The sequence below is a fragment of the Tachyglossus aculeatus genome (genome assembly GCF_015852505.1).
Source record: "Tachyglossus aculeatus isolate mTacAcu1 chromosome 12 unlocalized genomic scaffold, mTacAcu1.pri SUPER_6_unloc_1, whole genome shotgun sequence".
Lineage (NCBI taxonomy): Eukaryota > Metazoa > Chordata > Mammalia > Monotremata > Tachyglossidae > Tachyglossus > Tachyglossus aculeatus.
Window position 1 is genome coordinate 4,762,378 of NW_024044828.1, and position 19,923 is coordinate 4,782,300.

At 43.5% G+C, this 19,923-nt stretch overlaps 1 protein-coding gene across 4 annotated transcripts in view; it reads right to left on the reverse strand.

Annotated features, from left to right (window-relative positions):
• Positions 1-19,923, reverse strand: part of MAGI2 (membrane associated guanylate kinase, WW and PDZ domain containing 2) — an 825,111-nt gene that overhangs the window by 183,633 nt on the left and 621,555 nt on the right. For all 4 annotated transcript variants that reach the window (XM_038740978.1, XM_038740977.1, XM_038740979.1 and 1 more), the window contains 3 exons: positions 17,194-17,251; positions 4,776-4,897; positions 3,117-3,299 (listed from right to left, as the gene is read on the reverse strand). In XM_038740978.1, the coding sequence (XP_038596906.1) occupies positions 3,117-3,299; positions 4,776-4,897; positions 17,194-17,251 (363 nt within the window). The remainder of the gene's footprint in view (positions 1-3,116; positions 3,300-4,775; positions 4,898-17,193; positions 17,252-19,923) is intronic.

Genomic DNA, 19,923 nt, shown 5'->3' on the forward strand with positions numbered 1-19,923 from the left:
AGGGAACTTGGCTAATAACCATTCTATTGTCCTTTCCCAAGTGCTTAGGACATTGCTCTGCCCACAATAAGCACTCCATAAATACCACTGATGGACTAATCCTCATAATTTGCTACTTGCCTAACACCTCATTTTCATCACGTGTGTAATGCCTTTTTCTCCCCATCTAACATTTCATTCTTAAAACTACTGTCTATTTTTTTGAGTAAACATAGCCTACTTTGCACTACAAGTTTCAAGATAAGTCTTGTGGGCAAGAATCATATTCTGTTCTATTGTACTTCCCCAAACACTTAGTATACTGATCTAAACAAAGTAAGTCCAACTATACATACTACTGACTTTCAAACCATCCCTTATAATCTGTAGCCCCGGTGTTTTGCTACCACTGATGAAAATGCTGAATATGCTTTAATAAATACAGTCACTTCATATTCCTTGGATAATGCTGCATTATGGTCATTCTTTGGTTATCCAAAAGATTCATTCATTCATTCAATAGTATTTATTGAGTACTTACTGTGTACAAAGCACTGTACTAAGCACTTGGGAGAGTATAATATAATAATAAACAGATACATTCCCTGCCCACAACAAGGTTACCATCTAGAGATGAGCGATCATTAACAAAGACCCTTGTAGGAGTTCGGTCATGGAGTCATAGAGAAGAAATGGAAAAGAACTACATTTCCCAGGAGGCAAAGCATAGCAAACTACATTTTCCTGCCAATGACTCCCTGACCTCTTCAGAGGTGGAACTGGGTGGAGCCAAGCCCCTGCCTCATCTTGACAAAGGTAGAGAATTTCTGCCCTGGCTTTCTGTTTTAAATGATTATTATTACTAGTAATAACAATAATTATAGTGCTCATTAAGTGCTTACTATGTTCCAAGTACTGTTCTAAGCACTGGGGTAGATACAAGATAATCTAGTCAGACATAGTCCCTGTCCCACATGGGGCTCACAGTCTTAATCCCCATTTTACAGATGAGGTAATTGAGGCCCAGAGAAGTTAAGTGACTTGCCCAAGGTCACACAGCAGACAAGTGGCAGAGCCAGGATTAGAACCCAGGTGCTTCTGACTCCCAGGCCCATGCTCTAGCCACTAAGATCCTGGGTGAGTGAGGAATCTCTCCAGAGCACACTCTACTTGGTTAAGTTTTGTTCTAGCTGCCAATATGTGTACAGAATTAAATCCTGTTGCTTTATCTGGCCTATTTATGGGGCAGTTCAGTCACTATTAATCACTGAACCTATGCAGCCTGATTAATGGAATCCTACTGGGAGTTTCTAAGCCTGTACCTTTCTTCGATTCTTATAAATCCAGGATGGCAGGAATTGATCCTGATTTTGGAGTATATAGAGAAGCAACCCTCAGTTCAGTCCAGGGAGAGCCTGAATTTTGTTGTGGATTCTAATACATTTGCTTAATGAAGTTGCTTAATTAATACTATTGGAAGTGGTGTCAGTAACCTATTTTAAAGGGAGAGAACTTTCTAAAACTTCCCAACAGATTGGAATGAAGGGAGCCTGGCAGCTTCTCTGAGGGCCTAGTTTTGCCTCTGCCTCCTGCAGAGCAACAAACTGTGGCCATCGATACACTTTCCTCCTGCAGAGCAACAAACTGTGGCCATCGATCCACTTTGCAGCAATTCACAGACCTGGCCAGAAGCATCCCAAAGCTTCAGGGCAGAATCCAGTACAGTTCTAAGCGCTAAGTACAGTGCTTTACACACAAAAAGCGCTCAATAAATACGACAATGAAATTAGGCTCGCACTCAATAATATTAACAAATTGTGATATTTGTTAAGTGCTTACTATATGCCAAACACTGGATTAACCACTGGGGCCGATACGAGATTATCAGATTGGATATGGTCCCTATCCCCTATGGGGCTCTGAGGGAGGAAGAACAGGTCTTTTATCCTCATTTTGCAAATGAGGTAACTACAGCACAGAGAAGTTAAGGGAGTTGCCCAAGGTCACACAGCAGATATTAGAACTCAGGTGCCCTGACTTCCAGGCCTGAGCTCTTTCCACTGAGAATGCTGCTTCTCAATATTTAGCGAGCTCCCGTGAGTTCAATTGGGCAGAATTTGGTTGGTGAAAAATGAATCAATTCCATACTTTTCAACCTCCTTCTCTCTGTTTTAGTCTTGTACTAGTTGACTTTAGCAGATTTTATTGAGTAAACATTGTTTTCCCCAGCAGAATTTTCCAAAAGTGACAGCATTCTGGGGGTCTGAATGTAAAATGAAGCGGCAGCATGGCCTTGTGGATAGAACACAGGCCTGGGAATCAGAAGGAACTGAGTTCTGATCCAGACTCCACCACCTGTCTGTTGTGTGACCTTGAGAAAGGCACTTAACTTCTCTGTGCCTCAGTTACCTAATTTGAAAATGGGAATTGTTTGTGAGCCCCATGTGAAATATGGACTGTATCCAACCTAACTAGCTTGCATCTATCCCAGTGCTTAGTACAGTGCCTGGTACAGAGTAAGCTCTTAAACACCATTAAAAGGAAATGGAGCACTGAAGCAGGTTCAGAGAAGGAGGTTGAGGAGGGATCAGTCAGTGCTGCTGACTACACTAGTATATCCCCAGCCACTCTGAGCTTGCTGCTCCACCAACCCTAGCAACAGCCTACAAAAATGTGGGTTTTGGGAAGCAGGCAGAGGGGAACTGCAAGGAAACTGGGAATGGGGCAAACTTTCGCTCCCCCTCTTTCCAAGATCTTCCCCACCTTCTTCCCTACTTCTGCTTAGGCTGATTTTACACCCCTGACAACATTCAAATAAAATCCAACCACATCGCCAGACAGATTCCCGTTTGGGGATCTTTTCATACTGACAAAGACACTTGAACCATTCTGCTTTCCTTGCTCTAAGCCATAGCTCTTGTCAGAATACTCTCCTCCAATCCGATTCTCCACCAGGCACTTGGGGAGGGCTCTTTAACATAAACTGAGGAAACGGGGACTGATTTGTTCTAGGCCTTCAAATTGGGATGTTACGGCACAGAGGAGAAGGGGTTACCTGTAACCTTCAATTAAGAAAAACAGGAAGCAGACCCAAGGAATGCTGGGACGCCCTGGTGACATCCTGACAAGTCACCTACCTGTCTCCATTTTTCCATCCTGGGCTGCAGGTCCATCGGGAATGACACTTTTCACCTGCAGGAACTCATCTGGCTCATCACCGCCAATAATGGTAAACCCAAATCCCATGTTGCTCTTCTTCAGGGTCGTGCTGAGGAAAGTTCCTTTCAGTTGTGATGCGTCCCGGGTGAAAAGTGGCTTTTCTATAAAGGTCAGCAAGATAAAACAAAAACCTGTTCAGGACAAGTCATGCTCTGGAAGACATCCCGGGGGTGGGGATGTGTGAGGATTTGGGTGCTTTTAATTGCTGGGATGGAGAGATGAGCAGTCCAGGGACAACAGAAATACAGTGAATTTGTACTAAAATAGATCAGCTGGGCCAGCTGGATGAACCTATTGGACAGTATTCTTCTAGAAAGAAGGAAATTAATTAAGCCATTTTCTGGAGCTGCTTTAACTCCTCTAGCGTTGCAAGCTCCTTGTGGGCAAGGAACATGTCTACCAAATCTGTTGTATTCTCCTAAGTGCTGAGTACAGTAAGCACTCAGTAAATTCCATTGATTGATTGATTTTGGCTGCAAGAACCTGTAAGTGAATCACCTCTTACAAGGCACTAATCTGCCTCAGAATCTGGGTTCAAAGCTTCTTTGACTTCTAAATGGGAGCAATTTACTCCTTTAAGGGCACTTCTTCACCTCCCTTAATGGGAGCAATTTTACAGGTAAAGGAAGGAATTCCCCAAATCTTACAGTTTTTAACCATACCAATTGTTTTATTACATGGATGCATCTCACTCACTGACACAGCATGGCCCATTAATATACATTGCCACAATAATGGTTCATCTTCTGAAATGAGTGAATGTGCTTATGCAGGCATACACACATACACATAAAGCAGGGAGAGCTTTAAAAAGAGCAAACAGGAGAAGCCTACGTGCTCTTTCCAATATCTACACACTAAGATTTGCTTTCCGACAATGACATTTCCAGCGGGTGAGACACTTTGATGACCTTTCCACCTGCTTCCAGTGTGCGCCCGTAAGTCCCCTGTGTGACCGTGAGCAGCGGGCAAGAGGAGGCCTGGCTTCCAGAATTTCTCTGAGGTGCTTTTATTTGTGCAAAAAGGTGAAAGATGGAAAGGATTTTGGTGCTGTGATTCAGACCGCTACTCAGCCCCCCAATAGCAGGTGCTTGGGGAGCCAAGAGGCACCAGGTCATACCATATAGCTCAATCTCCCTGGCCTGGTCCAGCCGATAGTGAGACAGACCATTCATGCTGTGGGACCGCCAGAGGGGCCACTGGGGAACGTGTTTGGACCTAGGCAACGTGGGTGGAGAGCTGCTGACTGTTACAAAGAGAAAACAAGGCTTGCTCTTGGACTCAGCCTTTTGGGACAAAACTTCCTACTCTCTCTGAACCCTGCTGGCCTCTTGTTCTGTGCCCTCCAACTCTAATACCGCCCTGCACATTGTCATTGTGTAGTGCTTGAAGCTCGATTGTCACATCTGATGGCTGGGGCGATAGGTCTGAGACCTAGCCAACCCCAGCTACAGGGGAAAAAGAGGAAAATCCATCACTTCGAAGGCTTGAATTTAAGGCATTTGGGGAAGAGGAAGTCAATCTGGTGTGCCTGCTCTCCCTCCCCAGAACAAGGACAAGTGGACTGAATGAGGTACCTCGGAAGCCAGAGGCCTGCAGAGGCTTCGGGCCAAGCTCCGTGGTGGGCATGTTATTCTGCTGTAGCTTCCTTTTGGCTTCCAGGACCGGGTTTTCAAATTGTGTTCTTCTATTTATGTGGCTGCAAGAGAAAGCGTCACGTTAGAATCCTGCTTGATTGTGATAATAATAATAATAATAATAATGATATTTGCTAAGCACTTACTATGTGTCACGCACTGTTCTAAGCGCTGGGGTAGATACAAGCTAATCAGGTTGGGCACAGTCCCTGTCTTAATCCCCATTTTACAGATGGGAGGGGTACAGAGGGGGACAGAGTTAAGTGGCTTGCCCAAGATCATGCAGCAGACAAATGGCAGAGCTGGGATAGAACTCAGGTCCCTCTGACCCCCAGGCCCATGCTCTTTCCACCAGTCCACACTGCTTCTGCGCTCCTAGAAGGTAGGAATCATGCCTCCTCATTATGAGCCCCACATGAGACACGGACTGTGTCCAACCCGATTACCTTGTATCTAGTATCTAGCCCAGTGCTTAGTAAAATGCCTGGGGTATAGTAAAAGCTTAACAAATACCATTAGTATTATTAATAATAATAATCTCTTCTTTTAGGCTCTGCTCTCCTGATAGCAACATTGATTTTGAACACTGGTATAATTGTTATACTCTCTTACTTCCTGCAGAATTTACCTTGACAAATGCCTCCCTCCTCCCCCCGGCCCCTCCTTTTGAAGTATCTTGAATGACTGGAATAATTAAAGCCCCTTTAAAATGGCCTTTACAATGACAAATCTAGCAGAGATGACAGATCTCTAATACTTTTTAGCACAAGGTGCCTCTTTGCTGAATATGATGTGAATGATCTTACTTTGAAAATTAGGTACTCGTATATTGATACATAAGCACATCATTCAAATATTTTATTAGGGATATACAGTTGTGTTGCTATTTACCCCCATTTCAGTTTGATACATTTGTGTGATTCTGGTCAACTTTTTGGATCTTTGCATTTTACACTATTTTCTATAAGTAACTACTTTGGTTAGCTCTCTTTTGCTTAACCCTCTATTGTCATGGAACCAATTAAGAGCTGTAATTGGGGCAGAGCCTCTGCTAATTTTGCCTGGGGAACTCACCAGCCCTACCCACCTGCCCCTCCCTCCCCCAGATGTTCTGTACCCAGTAAGCACTCAATAAATACCATTGATTGATTGAACCTTTTTGCCCAGAGTTCAGGCCCAGGATTTTTGCTTGACTTTCCTCCAGAGTTTCAAAGCCAAGCAGAGGAGGGTAAGGGGGAAGAAGGAATTTCAGGTTTGACGTCGGTCTGGTCCCAAGCTGGATGGCTAAGTCGGCGTTTCAATCAATCAATCAATCGTTTCCTGCTGCATTGCTCAGGGGGAGGGCCCTTGACTAACATTGTGCCTGCTGCCCTCAAGGAGGTTTGGGAGGGTGGGAAGCTCTGCCTGGAAAATCCAGATGTCCCCACATTGTGTAACCCATGGGGAGCCATTACTAAAGCACGGGCTTTGGAGTCAGAGGTCATGGGTTCAAATCCCAGCTCTGCTAATTGTCAGCTGTGTGACTTTGGGCAAGTCACTTAACTTCTCTGTGCCTCAGTTACCTCATCTGTAAAATGGGGATTAAGACTGTGAGCCCCCTGTGGGACAACCTGATAACCTTGTAACCTCCCTAGCGCTTAGAACAGTGCTTTGCACATAGTAAGTGCTTAATAAAAGCCATTATTATTATTACACGGGCAAGCCTAAAGGCGTCTCCCGCCTGACTTCTGATCCCGTTTCCCTGGAAACAAATAAGCCCATCAGCTTCAGTGGCAGGCCGTAGTCTACAGCTTGGCCAGAAAGAACGTGCTGACAGCCACCCCCGGCCTGACCTGCCTGGTGCTCTGAGATCGAGGATGCCGGGTGTTCCCCCAGTGCCCTGAGCTCACTGCTGGCAGCTATTACCACGGCCACAAATGAAGGCATTCATTCAAAGCTGAACATCACTCCCGGCCTCCAAAGGGGCCGTCACAAAGAAAAATGATTGCTGGAGAACAGGGGAGCTTTGTCCTCCTCGGGTTCCCCAATGAATAGCCTCATTCAGCACGACAGGGATGCTGGGGGCTTGAGATAAGCATCAGGCCGGGAAGACCAAAGCAGCATCACCACACCCTCTGTATCCATCTCCCTCTCTACTCCTCACAAGGATCTGGACTATGAGAATCAGAGAAGGAGCATGGCCTGGGAAGCAGAAGGATCTGGGTTCTAGTCCTGGCTCCACCACATGCCTGCTGTGTGACCTTGGGCAAGTCACTGCACTTCTCTGTGCCTCAGTTACCTCATCTGTAAAATGAGGATTAAGACAGTGAGCCACATGGATTGTGTTCAACCTGATTACCCTGTATCTACCCCAGCACTTAGAACAGTACCTAGCACATAGTAAGCGCTTGACAAATATCATAAAAACAAATCTGGTACAACTGGCTTTGCTCTCTGCCCTCTAGTCATCCCCATATGTCTTGTACTCCTGTCTCTATGGACCATAAGCTTCCAGTGCCAGACAGAGCCACAGTTCCCAAATCTAATCAGGCAACAATCAAGCAATCTGTGGTACATATGGAGCACTGACTGTGTGCTGAGTAATATAGTAAGTGCTTGGGAGAGTACAATAAGTCCCTCCTGTGCACAGGACCTCAAGGTCCAGAGGGCCCAAAACATACTTTGCATATGTTCAAGAAATGGACAGAAGCACGAATGTCCTTCATGTCAATGGTATTTACTGAGCACGTACTGTGTGTAGAGCACTATATTAATCACTAGACAGTAAGTTCATTGTGGGCAGGGAATATGTCTGTTATATTGTTATATTATACTCTCCGAAGTGCTTAGTACAGTGCTGTGCACATAGTAGGTGCTCAATAAATATGGCTGACTGGCTTGGGAGAATATGATACAGTAGAATTGGTAGATATGATTCCAGCCTTCAAGAAGCTTACAGTCTAGTGAGCCAACCACTCTCCCCAAGGATCCATGAGACATGGGAGTGAAAGGTGGCGATCACAGAGAGGGCCCATGGGCCTGGGTAGATTACACAAAGCCTCATTCTATCGTTCTCTACTCTCCTGAGCACTTGGTTCAGTAGTCTGCATGCAGTAAGTGCTCAATAAATACCAATGATTGATTGATCTATCAGGCAACCTCTGAACAACACTTTGGGCTTACTTCCCTCGGTAATCTCTGTTCTGGGAGGTATCGGAGGAGAGGATCCTTGGGTGCTGGAGGTGAGGGGGTGGCATGGTGACCTCTTATGATCTGAACTGTTCTTTGGGCAAGTCCAGGGGCCACCTGGGCTGGAATTTCTAGTGCCTCTTTCTCCTCCCCAACTGGCACGAGTTCTTCCACTAGCTGGATCGGGGCATCAGAGTTGAGGGGTTTCCAGCCTGCTGGATTGGGAAAAACGTTCATAAGCTCCAGGTGCAAGATAGTCTTTTGAGGTCTTGGCTACTAACTCTGAAATAGAGTTAGCATATCTCTCTTGATCAAATGTAAGCTCCTTCACAACAGGGATCACTTCTCATAGGCACTTAGCAATAATAATAATAATTGCAGTATTTGTTAAGTGCTTACTCTATGACAAGCACTATTCTAAATACTGGGGAAGATAAAAGATCGTTAGGTTGGACTCAATCCCTGCCCCATGCTGACAGTCTAAGAAGGAAGGAGAACAGGCATTGAGTCCCTATTTTAGAGATGAGGTAACTGAGGCACAGAGAAGTTCTGCTGATGGTGGTATGTGAATTTCCTGCAAATAAAAGTGTGTGTGTGTGTGTGTGTGTGTGTTTCTCTAAAGGGAACATGTCTTCAGGGTCCAGTAAACGTTTGTATTTTTAAATCTTACTGCCTTCTCGTGAATAGAGACAATCACATGACAAGAGTCTGGCAACAGTGAATTTCTCCTGCCAGCCTTACTTTCACACCCACAGCTCAATCTGCGAAATGTCTTACATGGACAATATGACCACTAAAACAAGAAGTGATTGTGGATACTGAGGCTTGGGAGTGGGGGATCCTCAGCGTTGACTGAGGGTCTTCGGAACTACAATTTGTGTTTGCTGCCTCTCCACCACAGCTGGTGGGGCCAGAGGAGGGAGGGGTTCATCTTTGAGGGAGGGGAGGAGGGCAATGATTTTGCCAGCTGAAAAAGTAGCTGGTGATTGGGACTGTAGGAGAATGAATGTGGTCGCAGGCACAATCTATACACAAACCCCCAAAATCATTTTATCAGCTCATTTCTTAGAAAAATCCATCACCATTTTGGAAGCTAAAAACAGTCCTTTGAGGAGTTTGAGGACAGAAAGAGCTGAGTTGGTAGGGACGTGTGCAAATGCTACATATTAATGTTCCTGTCACTGAGTAATTTGAAACAGGACCTTCTAACGATGCTGAAAACAGTTTGCACTTCATGGCTCCTTCAAAAGAAGAAGGCACCTAACTTGGGAACTAAATAAAATCAGCACTGATCTCAGAGGTTTCTCTCAGCCAATACCCCTTCCTTTGACTTCAGGGGGAAACAGGCGTCCCCTCCAGAAGAGAACAGGATGCTACCATCTGACAGTTTTCAAATTCATCCTGGATTGGACTTTAAAGACATGAAATTGATAACTGCCTGAGATACGTGTTTTACTGTGTCACTGAGTGAATCTGTTGCACTATGATTTCACTGGTTAAAAGTGAAATCCATCCACTAAACACTAGTAGTGTAGGTGGGATGTACTTGTCATTTGTTATAATGAAAAAGGGAAAGTCATTTTCCTATCAAACAAATGCAGATTAGACAGTAATTTGAAAAGCTAGTTTCTTACCTATGATGACTCAATAAGTCTTTAGAAACCAAGTCCCGAGCATATCTATCAATCAGTCAGTGGTATTTATTGAACACTTACTGTGTGCAGAGCACTGTATTAAGCACTTGGGAAAGCACACTATAACAGAGGATGTCTAGATGTCTAGACTGTAAGGGTGTCCTCTAGATGTCTAACATACAACCTTCAAAGCCCTACTGAAGGCATATCTCCTCCAAGAGGTCTTCCCTGACTAGGCCCTTATTTCCTCTTCTCTCACTCCCTTCTGCATCACCCTTGCACTAGTAATGTGCACCCCTTATTCACCCCTTCCTCGGCCCAAAAGCACTTATGTACATATCCATAATTTATTTCATTAAAGTCTGTCTTCCCCTCTAGACTGTAAGCTCATTGTGGGCAGAGAACATATTTACCAACTCTGTTATGTTATAATCTCTAAAGTGCCTGTTACAGTGCTCTGCACACAGTTAGCACTCAATAAACACAATTGATTGATTTAACTTTAATTTGTCTCGAAGCAGGGAGAGCACAAGAAATTGGGATTGTTGAAATCAACACATTCGACTTTTATAAAGGCAACCTACATCCCCGAAGAGTCAATGACAGCACTTAGGAAAACATCTGGCATAAACATTTTTAGACTCACAAAGAGGGGGTTCCTCTGAATGCATAACCCTGCCCTCCACAGAGCTTGGAAGGAGCCATAAACTATTTGCAAACTTGCCAGGACATCACTTCAGATCATGAACCACTAGTGAGGCAGATGCCTCTCCAGCCAATCAATTAATCAATGGTATTTACTGAGCACTTACTATGTGCAGAGCACTGTACTAAGTGCTTGGGTGTGTACATACAATAGAATTGGCAGACACGTTGCCTGCCCCAACCCACCAACTCTGGGAGCCTGGAAATGTACATGCGCGAAAAGGAAAAAAAAGGCATCACTGAAACCATCCCTTCTGAAATGATGCCTGGCTGGCCCTGCACTCCAGAAGGAGAAGTGAAAGAGGATGGAGAGTAGAGGAAAGCCCCAGGGCCAGAAAGGAGGGGAATGTCTGGGAACTGAGGCTAGATGGATGAAAGCCACTCTAATTGTTTCTGCTGTCTGAAAGCAGGATGAAAAACTTCATACAAAACACGGAGTGGCACGGAGGAGCTCTAGCTTTTGTAGATGTGGAAGATTTATATGACGCTAAAGTGCACTGGTACATGAGAAAAATGCCTCGGTAAGTTCACTGGGATGTCAGGCAATCTGGATGGCTGGAGGGAGGTTAATTCACTTCCAAGCTACTTGGTCTGTTCCTGGAGCTGTTTCCCTAGTAAAGCTCTGGCCTTACTGTCAGGAGTCTGTCAGACAAGGCTGGGTTGGAATTACAAATACCCAGCTTGCTTTGGCTCTTGTTCCTTGAAGTGTGAATCTTAGGATATTGAAAATCAATGTGGCAACCGACCTCAACCCAGAGTGAGAGCTGCTTTCAAGCCTCAGAGGCTCTCTGCTTTCTCTTGTGCTCTGGGGAACGTGAGTTTTAATATACTCCCCATGGCTCCAACGGCAATTGCATCATAGATGATCCTTGACTCCAGATCCACATCTAATACACCGCAGCAGCCTGGCCTGGTGATTCTGGTGGCTCTCTACATGAGTGATATGCCACTATCATAGTGCAAATTTAAGAACATGTCATTTCATTAGTGAATCCTCAGGAGATGCAGCATAGTCTAGTGTAAATAGTGCAGACTTGGGAGTAAGAAGATCTGGGTTCTAATCCCAACTCTGCCATTTGCCTGCTGGGTGACCCCAAGCAAGTCGCTTGACTTCTCCGTGCTTCAGTTTCTTCATCTGTAAAATGGGGATGCAATTCTTGTTCTCCCTTCCCCCTTAGACTGTGAACTTCGTGGGAGACAGGGACTGTGGCTGATCTTATTGCACTGTAGCTATCCCAACCCTTAGAACAGTGCTTGGAGCATGATAAGCACTTTATAAATAACACAATTATTATTATTATTTCTCTTGTAGTGTTTCTAGGAGGGGAAGCAAATCAGTTGGGAAAAAGGACAAAAACCCCCCAAAACTGGACTTGTATTGAATCTTCCACCTGCTTTGCAATTTCTGGGATGGCTCGATAAAGACGGCAACATTTTCTGGTTTCAACAATTCAATCAGCACTTACTGAGCACTTACTCTGCGCAGATCACTGTACAAATCGCTTGGGAGAGTACAGTGCAACAGAGTTGGTAGACTTGTTCCCTGCTCACTACGGGCTTACGGTGTAGAGGACCAACAGACGTTGGAAAGATAACGGTGAAATGCCAGAATTCTTCTAGAAGGGCTAATCTCACCTGCTTGGTTGTCCCTTGGAAGAGCTTTGCTCTAACCAAGAGATTCAATTCAGCTTTGCTCAGTATTTGGGGCAACTTCCAGCAGGAGAGGGGGTGATCTAAGAGAGATCACCTCAGGACTTGGGCTGTCCAACAGACACTCGCTAGAGCCTCAGTGTTCCTTTGGAAGAGGAAGCTTCTGACTGGGTTTATTCATAATGTCCCTTGGGCTAATCAAGTATTCATGTTCTCAAATGAGAAAAGGCTTTTCTTTCCTTTCTTTAGGTGAAGCATTTGAGGCCACACTTCCTGCCAGTTGAAGGAAAAATCAAAGGGGCTGAACAACGAGAAGAGTACAGACAGGAAAGAAGACTCTCGAAGAATGACTCTGAGAGAATATGCCATAGATGAAGTATACTTTGAAACAAAAATAATTTCCATGGGAACCAAATGCTTGTCATTCAATCAGGAATGGATGAAATTTCCTTGAGCATTAAGGACGCTGCTGCTAACCTGACTGAAGGCTGGAGAAGCCCCCAAACCATGTGGTTCATTCTGTAAATGAACTCAAATAATTCAGAAATCCTATTACCCGCCATATATTCCTCACATTTAAATTCCTCCTAAAATCCCACTTCTTCCAACAAGCCTTCCTCCATTATTTTACCAGGACCCCGAGCTGCATAAAACCAGCCAAGTCTAGGACTTGAAAACCTATTTCTACTCATCCTCAGTATTCATGAACATACACTAAATACATTTCCTGATAATAACCATGCTAGTTCTAAATATGTCTTATGTCTAGCCTCCCCATTAGAGTATAGGCTCCTTGTGGGCAGAGAGAATGCCAATCAATCAATGATATTTACTTGCTTACTATGTGCAGAGCAATGTACTAAGTGCCTGGGTGAGTACAATACAACAGAATTAGCAGACTCGTTCTCTTCCCACAATGTTTACAGTCTAGATATATATATATATGTCTAGATATATATGTCACATATATATACATGTATATATACATACATATGTATATATGTGACATAATATATAATTTAAAAATAAGTACATAAGTGCCAGACACCCACTACACTGCACCAAGTCGATGTCCAGTAAATCATCTTAATTCCAAGCCTATAGCTTCATGGAAGAATTAAAAAGAAAAAGTATTGAAATAGAATTTGCTACCTCATTTTAAAAAATTCATAGTATTTGAAACTCTTGCAGTTCCTGCATTCTAGTTCTTTCTCATCACTTTCTGGCACATGAGTAACAACTTAGAGCAGCAGATGTGCTATCAATGGAAAAAAAATGTTTACATGATAATCACATCTGCCAGTCCCCACTATAATTTCAGCTGTAGTCTTATGGTTTGCTTTCCTCTTTATCGGAGGAGACTGTTTTGCATGAAAGCCCCTCACAAAAACGTGTGTTCTGGCCTACTCAGTTAACAGACTAAACGACTGCGATGAAAATTAAATTTCCACAGGCAAATATAATTTTTCATAGTAAAACAATCACATTTGCACAAAATCATAGCCATCTAACCCTACGGTTTGTTGCTCTTGATTTTTTTTAAATCTACTTTCTCTCTCTTTTTTTAATGTTCTTTCAACAGATATGCCTATTTAGCTTTCATGTACCTAAGCATTTCCAGGTGCTACGTTCATTTGTTTGGGGAGGAAAACTGAGTCAAAAACCTTTAGCTCTGCCAAAATGTGCATTTTCACTAGTTGTAGATTATTTATGGGAGTTCTTTGGACTATGTCCCATCTTTCTGGACCCAGAGGAACAGTGACAGAAGAAACAGTTGTGTATTTGTGTTGTGTTGGATGCTTCATTCTAACAGTCCTGAGAAAACATTACACTCCCATTATAGGAGGGCTGGGTCTGTCTGTCATCGAGCACATGGCTGACTCACCTGCCCCATTTGCAGAAGACAAATGGAGGCCCAAAGCAGAAGAAGGTGCCCTGCACCCTTCAGGGTGAGGAAAGCCAAATTCTGGACCCCTATTACTACAATATGTGGCTTAAGCCATTTTACTTCATGCTAATTTAAACCCTTCCACGTCAGAAAATTAAATGTAGGCGACCCCAGCGGGAACCTTATCCAAGCAACAATGTTTCAGATGAGCAGCTAGACCGCTGAATGTGTATCCTTAGCGCTCTTCAAACGGAACACACAGCTGAGTTCAAGTTGCTATGGCAACTTGAACTTTCAAGATTCCCATTTATTTCTGCAAGGAGTCAGTGGTCTTTATTTATAACAAAAACACTATGGAGCCTGAAGTTCTCAACCTGTACGCTGCCTCCGGACCTCTCCTAACCAATTCTGGTCTCAGACAATGGCCACAGGCACCTTCCAAAAACTCCAACATCTAAACGGATAACTGACAAGCTCTGCAGAGGCCAGAGAATTCTCTGGAGGATGGAGTTGGGGCTGCCTGAGGTGACACTGTAGATATGAAACTACCCAGCCTTCCCCACTTCCTTCTCTCCTGTGGTTATACAGGATGGCCTGTTGGTACCTCCAATTCCCAGGGCAGTCCCCCTCCCCTTTTCTGAGACCATGGAAGCATCTTGGTGTAATGGATACAACATGGATCCTGGGAGTCAGAAGGTCATGGGCTCTAATCCCAGCTCCGCCATTTGTCTGCTGCGTGACCTTGGACAAGTTATTTCACTTCTCTAGGCCTCAGTTACCTCATCTTTTAAATGGGGATTGAGACTGTGAGCCCTACGTGGGTCAGAGACTGTGTTCAACCTGATTAGCTTGTATCCACCCCAGTGATTATTCATACAGTGCCTGACATATAGTAAGCACTTAACAAATATCACAATTAGTATTATTACTGTTATGGAAGCTAAATCTGCCTTCTGAGCTTTTAGAACATCCTAAAGCTGGAGCAGTTTGGAGCCCAGAACTTTTTGCTGGGAATAGAGAGATAGCCAAAGACCGCGCCCTCTGAGAAGTGCTTTATTGGTACATTTTATAGTGATATTTTTGAATATGGACCTGTGATGTAGTAATGTAGGATATTTTGAATGTTGAATTTTAACCTGTGTTCACTGTTCAAATTGTATTCTCCTCCCTCCACAATGCTGTCCTTTACCTCTTTGACTGTGAGCTCTTGGAGGGATAGGTTCCTGGTTTCAACTGATTTAGCACAGAGCATGGGTACACTGTAAATGCTAAATGAGTACTATTACTCATGATGATAATAATAATAGCTCACTTCTCTTAAGTTGGGAAAAACTAGAATCCTTTGGGCCCAGGTCCAGTAGCCCACATCCCGCTTCCCCCCCAAAATAGCATGAATGAAAGGCTGATACACCCAGAGACCATTATTGCTCCCCAATCCCTGGCATGCATCACTGCCTGACTTGTTTGCTGGGACTGGAGAAGGCAAAAAGCAACATTTTGGAGAAATGGCATTTGCTCTATTGGGACTGGCCTCAAGATTTGCTGACAAAGCACAGAAGAGATATTAACACACTACCATCAGGGCAATTAAGAAGCAAATGGCAATCTATCAGTCCTACTAAGTCACTCTGCCCACTTTTTTTTTTTAAATTTCCCTAGAAAGGAAAATCTTTTTGGCTGTGAGCAGGGAACATGTCACTTCACTACTCTACACTTTCCAAGCATCTAGCACACTCCAACAACTGAGGTGGAGGCTCAATAAATGCTACTGTCACTACTACTAAATAGAAAAGCTAGAGACAAGAATCAGAGATAAGAGAGCAGAGACAAACCTGGTAGTTACCCAAGCCACCTAATGTGGTAAGGGTGATTATTTACAAATGAAACCACTACTGGAACCACCACTGGACTGGCTAGGATGGCATACGGAAACAGCAGATGACTTGCACATGGGAGGGGAGAAACCATTCCTATCATCTCCTCATTTCCACTATGGGTAGGATTTGGATATTGGCTCCTCCTCTCACAGTTCCCAACTCTACTTTTACTTTCATCTCCCTCTTGTTGGCTCCCCCTGTCTCGATCCCAAAGTTCAGTGAATAAGGACCAATTGGGATATAAAGAAACCTAATTCATCACTAATAATTCTACTTTCCAGGTGACCTGTTTGAGGGGTGAGCACTGGGTCTTCCCACATGCAGTTTTTCTTTCTTCTTTAAATCCCTCAAGTTCACTTTCCTGACCCTTAGTACTGTGACCAAGGAGGGAAGGGAGGGCCTAGTGGGTTTTAGGGGATAGAGTGAAGGCCTCTAAGTTTCTACCCTTCCCATGAGTTGAAAACTTTACTTCTGAGGGTGGGCACCCATAACTAAGAGGGGAATTAGAGGTGGACGCTAATTTATCAGAGGAGAACCCGATGGGAAATTTGGCCCCAAATTTAGCCATTTGGAAACTGAGTCTGGATTACACCTCTGGAAGTTATTGTTTCTAAAGTGTCCTTGATTTCCCAAAGCAAGATTCAGGTAGGGCAGGAGAAATTCCCCATTTTCAGCTCTAAATCTATTTATTGTTCCACTCCCAGGCTGCGTTATTCTGGACTCCATCAATCCGGAGTGGGGCAACTTTAGTGAACACACTCTGGCCTTGCCTTCCTTTACACCCAGAAAGCACACCACACCTTATTTGGTTAGGGTCAAAAATCTAGTTAAAGAGCCCAGCCGTTCCCAGAAGCTAACCAGGCAGCTCCTTCCCATTTTGGTAGGCCAGGAAAAATTTTTAATGTGATATTCTTTAAGAATCTCTCCTTTGACATGCCTCCTCTGAAAACTACTATAGGATCACTGCATTAGCATTGGAACTAATAATAATTGTGGTATTTGTTAGATGATTACTATGTGCAATGCACCACACTAAGTCCTGGGATTGATACAACATAAGCAGATTGACACAGTCCCTGTTCTACCGGGAGCTCCCAATCTGATAGGGAGGGAGAACAGGTATTGAATACCCATTTTGCAGTTGAGAAGACTTGAGGCACTGAGAAGTGAAGTGACTTGTCCAGGGTCACAGAGCAGACAAGTGGCAGAGCCAGGATTAGAATCCAGTTTCTCTGTCTTTTAGGCCCATGCTCTATTTACTAAGCCATGCTTGTTCTCTCTCAGAATAGAGGGTTAGCAATTAGCTAAGACAGAGCGACTTTTGTGTTGTAGATGGAGGATCTGAAGTTTAGGATACTTAGGATGTCTGACAATATTTGAGATATTAATACAGCTTCACAACATACTAATAACAAATATCACACTTGGAAACTTACTCAACATAATAAGTGCCATAAATTGGATCATCAATTTTCTCCCAGCCATATGGAAGCTCTGAAAAAACAAAGAATTATTTCTCAGTAAATAAATCACAATATACAACTTTGAACACCACAAATATAAATTTAGTATGTTGACTGCATAAAACGAGCCATATAAAAAGAGTGTTCAAACCCTGGGCTAAGTTGTAGTCATATATCATAGCACCCACAAGAACTGACATAGAAATTGGCATTCCACACAGACTCCCAGTCACTAGAGTAATACCACTGGGTCTAGCTGGAGCCAAACTATTAGCAGTGCCTCGTCAGGATATTACCCAAGAAAATCCCTGAGGAAAAGTCACTCCCATACAGTTGCACACAATTAGGAAAAAGAAACTTTCCTTGTAAAAATCGTTTGCTTGAAACCATGTTTCTGAAGGAACTGATGGTGACACTGAAGAATGAAAAGAAGACTGTGTAAGGTCCCACTGGAATTCCTGCCATTTAGGATGATCAAAAAAGTACCTGAGGTTGCCCAGCTGACCAGTGGCAGAATTAGAACCTCCCAGACCTTCTGACTCTTGCCACTAGATCACATTGACAACCTTAACAAAACCACGGTTTAAACCTTTAACCAATATCTCTAGATACTGAGTGATTTTTTTCCCTAGAGACACATAGGGTGATTGACTTAATAAAATGATCAAGATCTTTTTTCCACTGGAATTAACAAGGTTTATTTTTGACAGTAGTTTCAAAAGTTGGAAAAACAAAAGGTCACAAACACGGGTAAATGACAATCTTGTTCTAGTCTGTAACTCCGTTGCCCTCGACAGATCTACTGTATTCCTGTGAGAAATGAGCTTAATGAATTCAAAACCTACGGTGAATCCACAAAAAGATACACCTCTATAAAGCACAATTTTCCAGGAATCACAAAGTCTATTAGTTGATATTGATGATTAAAAAAAAGATTGATCTAAAGTACCATTTATTCAAGCATGCATGAGTGTGGGAGTGCACTCGATGGAGATAATGGGGGTGATCACCTCGAGTTTTCTAAGGTGGACTCCTACCACTTGCTCACTCCAGGTCTCTGAAAAAGACCTAAGAGTTTTCTGTCAAGGCTGAAATGACCTAAAATGGTGGCTTTCTGAGTCACTAGCCCTTGAAGTCTGCCCCCTCCCAAACCTTACCCTCTCTAAAATCCCTGCCTCTAGTCAGCTCAAAAAGATAGGTTGGCCCCTCTCTGTGGGTCTAGGTCAATTTCTAAATGAGCACCTTAAAAATAACAAGATCTGTTTAACTCACACTTCTGTAGCAGCTCAATACCACACACCTGAGCTGTACTGAGGCAGAATCAGCATGGAACTATGAGAAGTCATTTTCACCTCAGAAAAAGAGTGGAGTGGGGGGTGGGGGATATTCCCAGCTCAGTGATGGAATCGGTCAGGAGAGGGGAAAGGCCTTCCTGAAATCTCACCACCTCCAACAAACTTTCCCAAACAAAATTTTCAGCATCCCAGATCATCTCATCTCAGTAGCCAGCCTGAGCACTTTTGTATATACTGACACCAATCCTTTTTAGGTATATTTCTATGTACATCCACCTATTTATTCATCTACAGATGTTTCTGCCACTACTCCTTCCCCCACCACTCCCTTACCCTTCTCCTCCACCACATCCACACACACAGCTTCTGCCTATGGGAACCAATAAGATGATGCAGTCCTGATTGGCAGATGTACCCACCAATAAGATCCTGTCTGTGGGAGCTAATCAAAGGATGTGGCCCATGAGCAGCCCATATAACAGTTCTTTAAACTAACGGAATATGATCAAAGAAAGTCTTCTGGAGACCAATCATTTCATTTGTATCTTAGCCAGGTGCATCTTGCTGGTGTTCCTTCAATCGATAGTATTTAATGAGCACATGTTGGGTGCAGAGCACTGTACTAAGCATGGGGGAAAATACAATAGAATTAGGAAACATGATCCCTATCCTTAAGGAGCTTTCAAGCAAACTGGGGAGACAGACACTGAATTCAATAACATAGGCTGAAGTAACAGAATATAAAAGATACAAACGTAAGAGCACATTGGGAAGCAGCATGTCCTAGTGGAAACAACAAGGGCCTTTGAGTCAAAAGACCTGGGTTCTAATCCTGGCTCTGCCACTTGTCTACCAGCAAGTCATTTAACTTATTTGTGCCTCAGTTACCTCTTCTGTAAAGTTTTCTTTGTTTTTGTTTTTTTAATGTTATTTATTAAGCTCATACTATGGACCAGGCATTGTACTAAGCGCTGGGGTAGACACGAGCTAATCAGGTTGGACACAGTCTACGTCCCACATGAGGCTCACAATATTAATTCCCATTTTATAAACGAGGTAACTGAGGCACAGAGAAGTAAAATAGCTTGCCCAGGCTCACAAAGCAGCCAAGTGACCGAGTCACAGTTAGAACCCAGGTTTCACAATTCCAAGTCCCTAGCTCTTTCCACAAGGCCAGGAGGTTCAGCTGTTGAAATAATTTAACGAAACTTGGAGACATAAACACAGCTGGGAGTTGGGGACAGGGCAGGACATAGATATGTATTAAGTTTGATTTAGTCTAAAGAAAAGTCAATAAATTCTACCTACAACCAACAATGCCAGTTTTCTTCAAATGAAAATACAGGACGTCAAGGGCTGAATGCTTAATGAAATTAATTTTAGCTCATTTTTCTTCCTCACAGAGAGG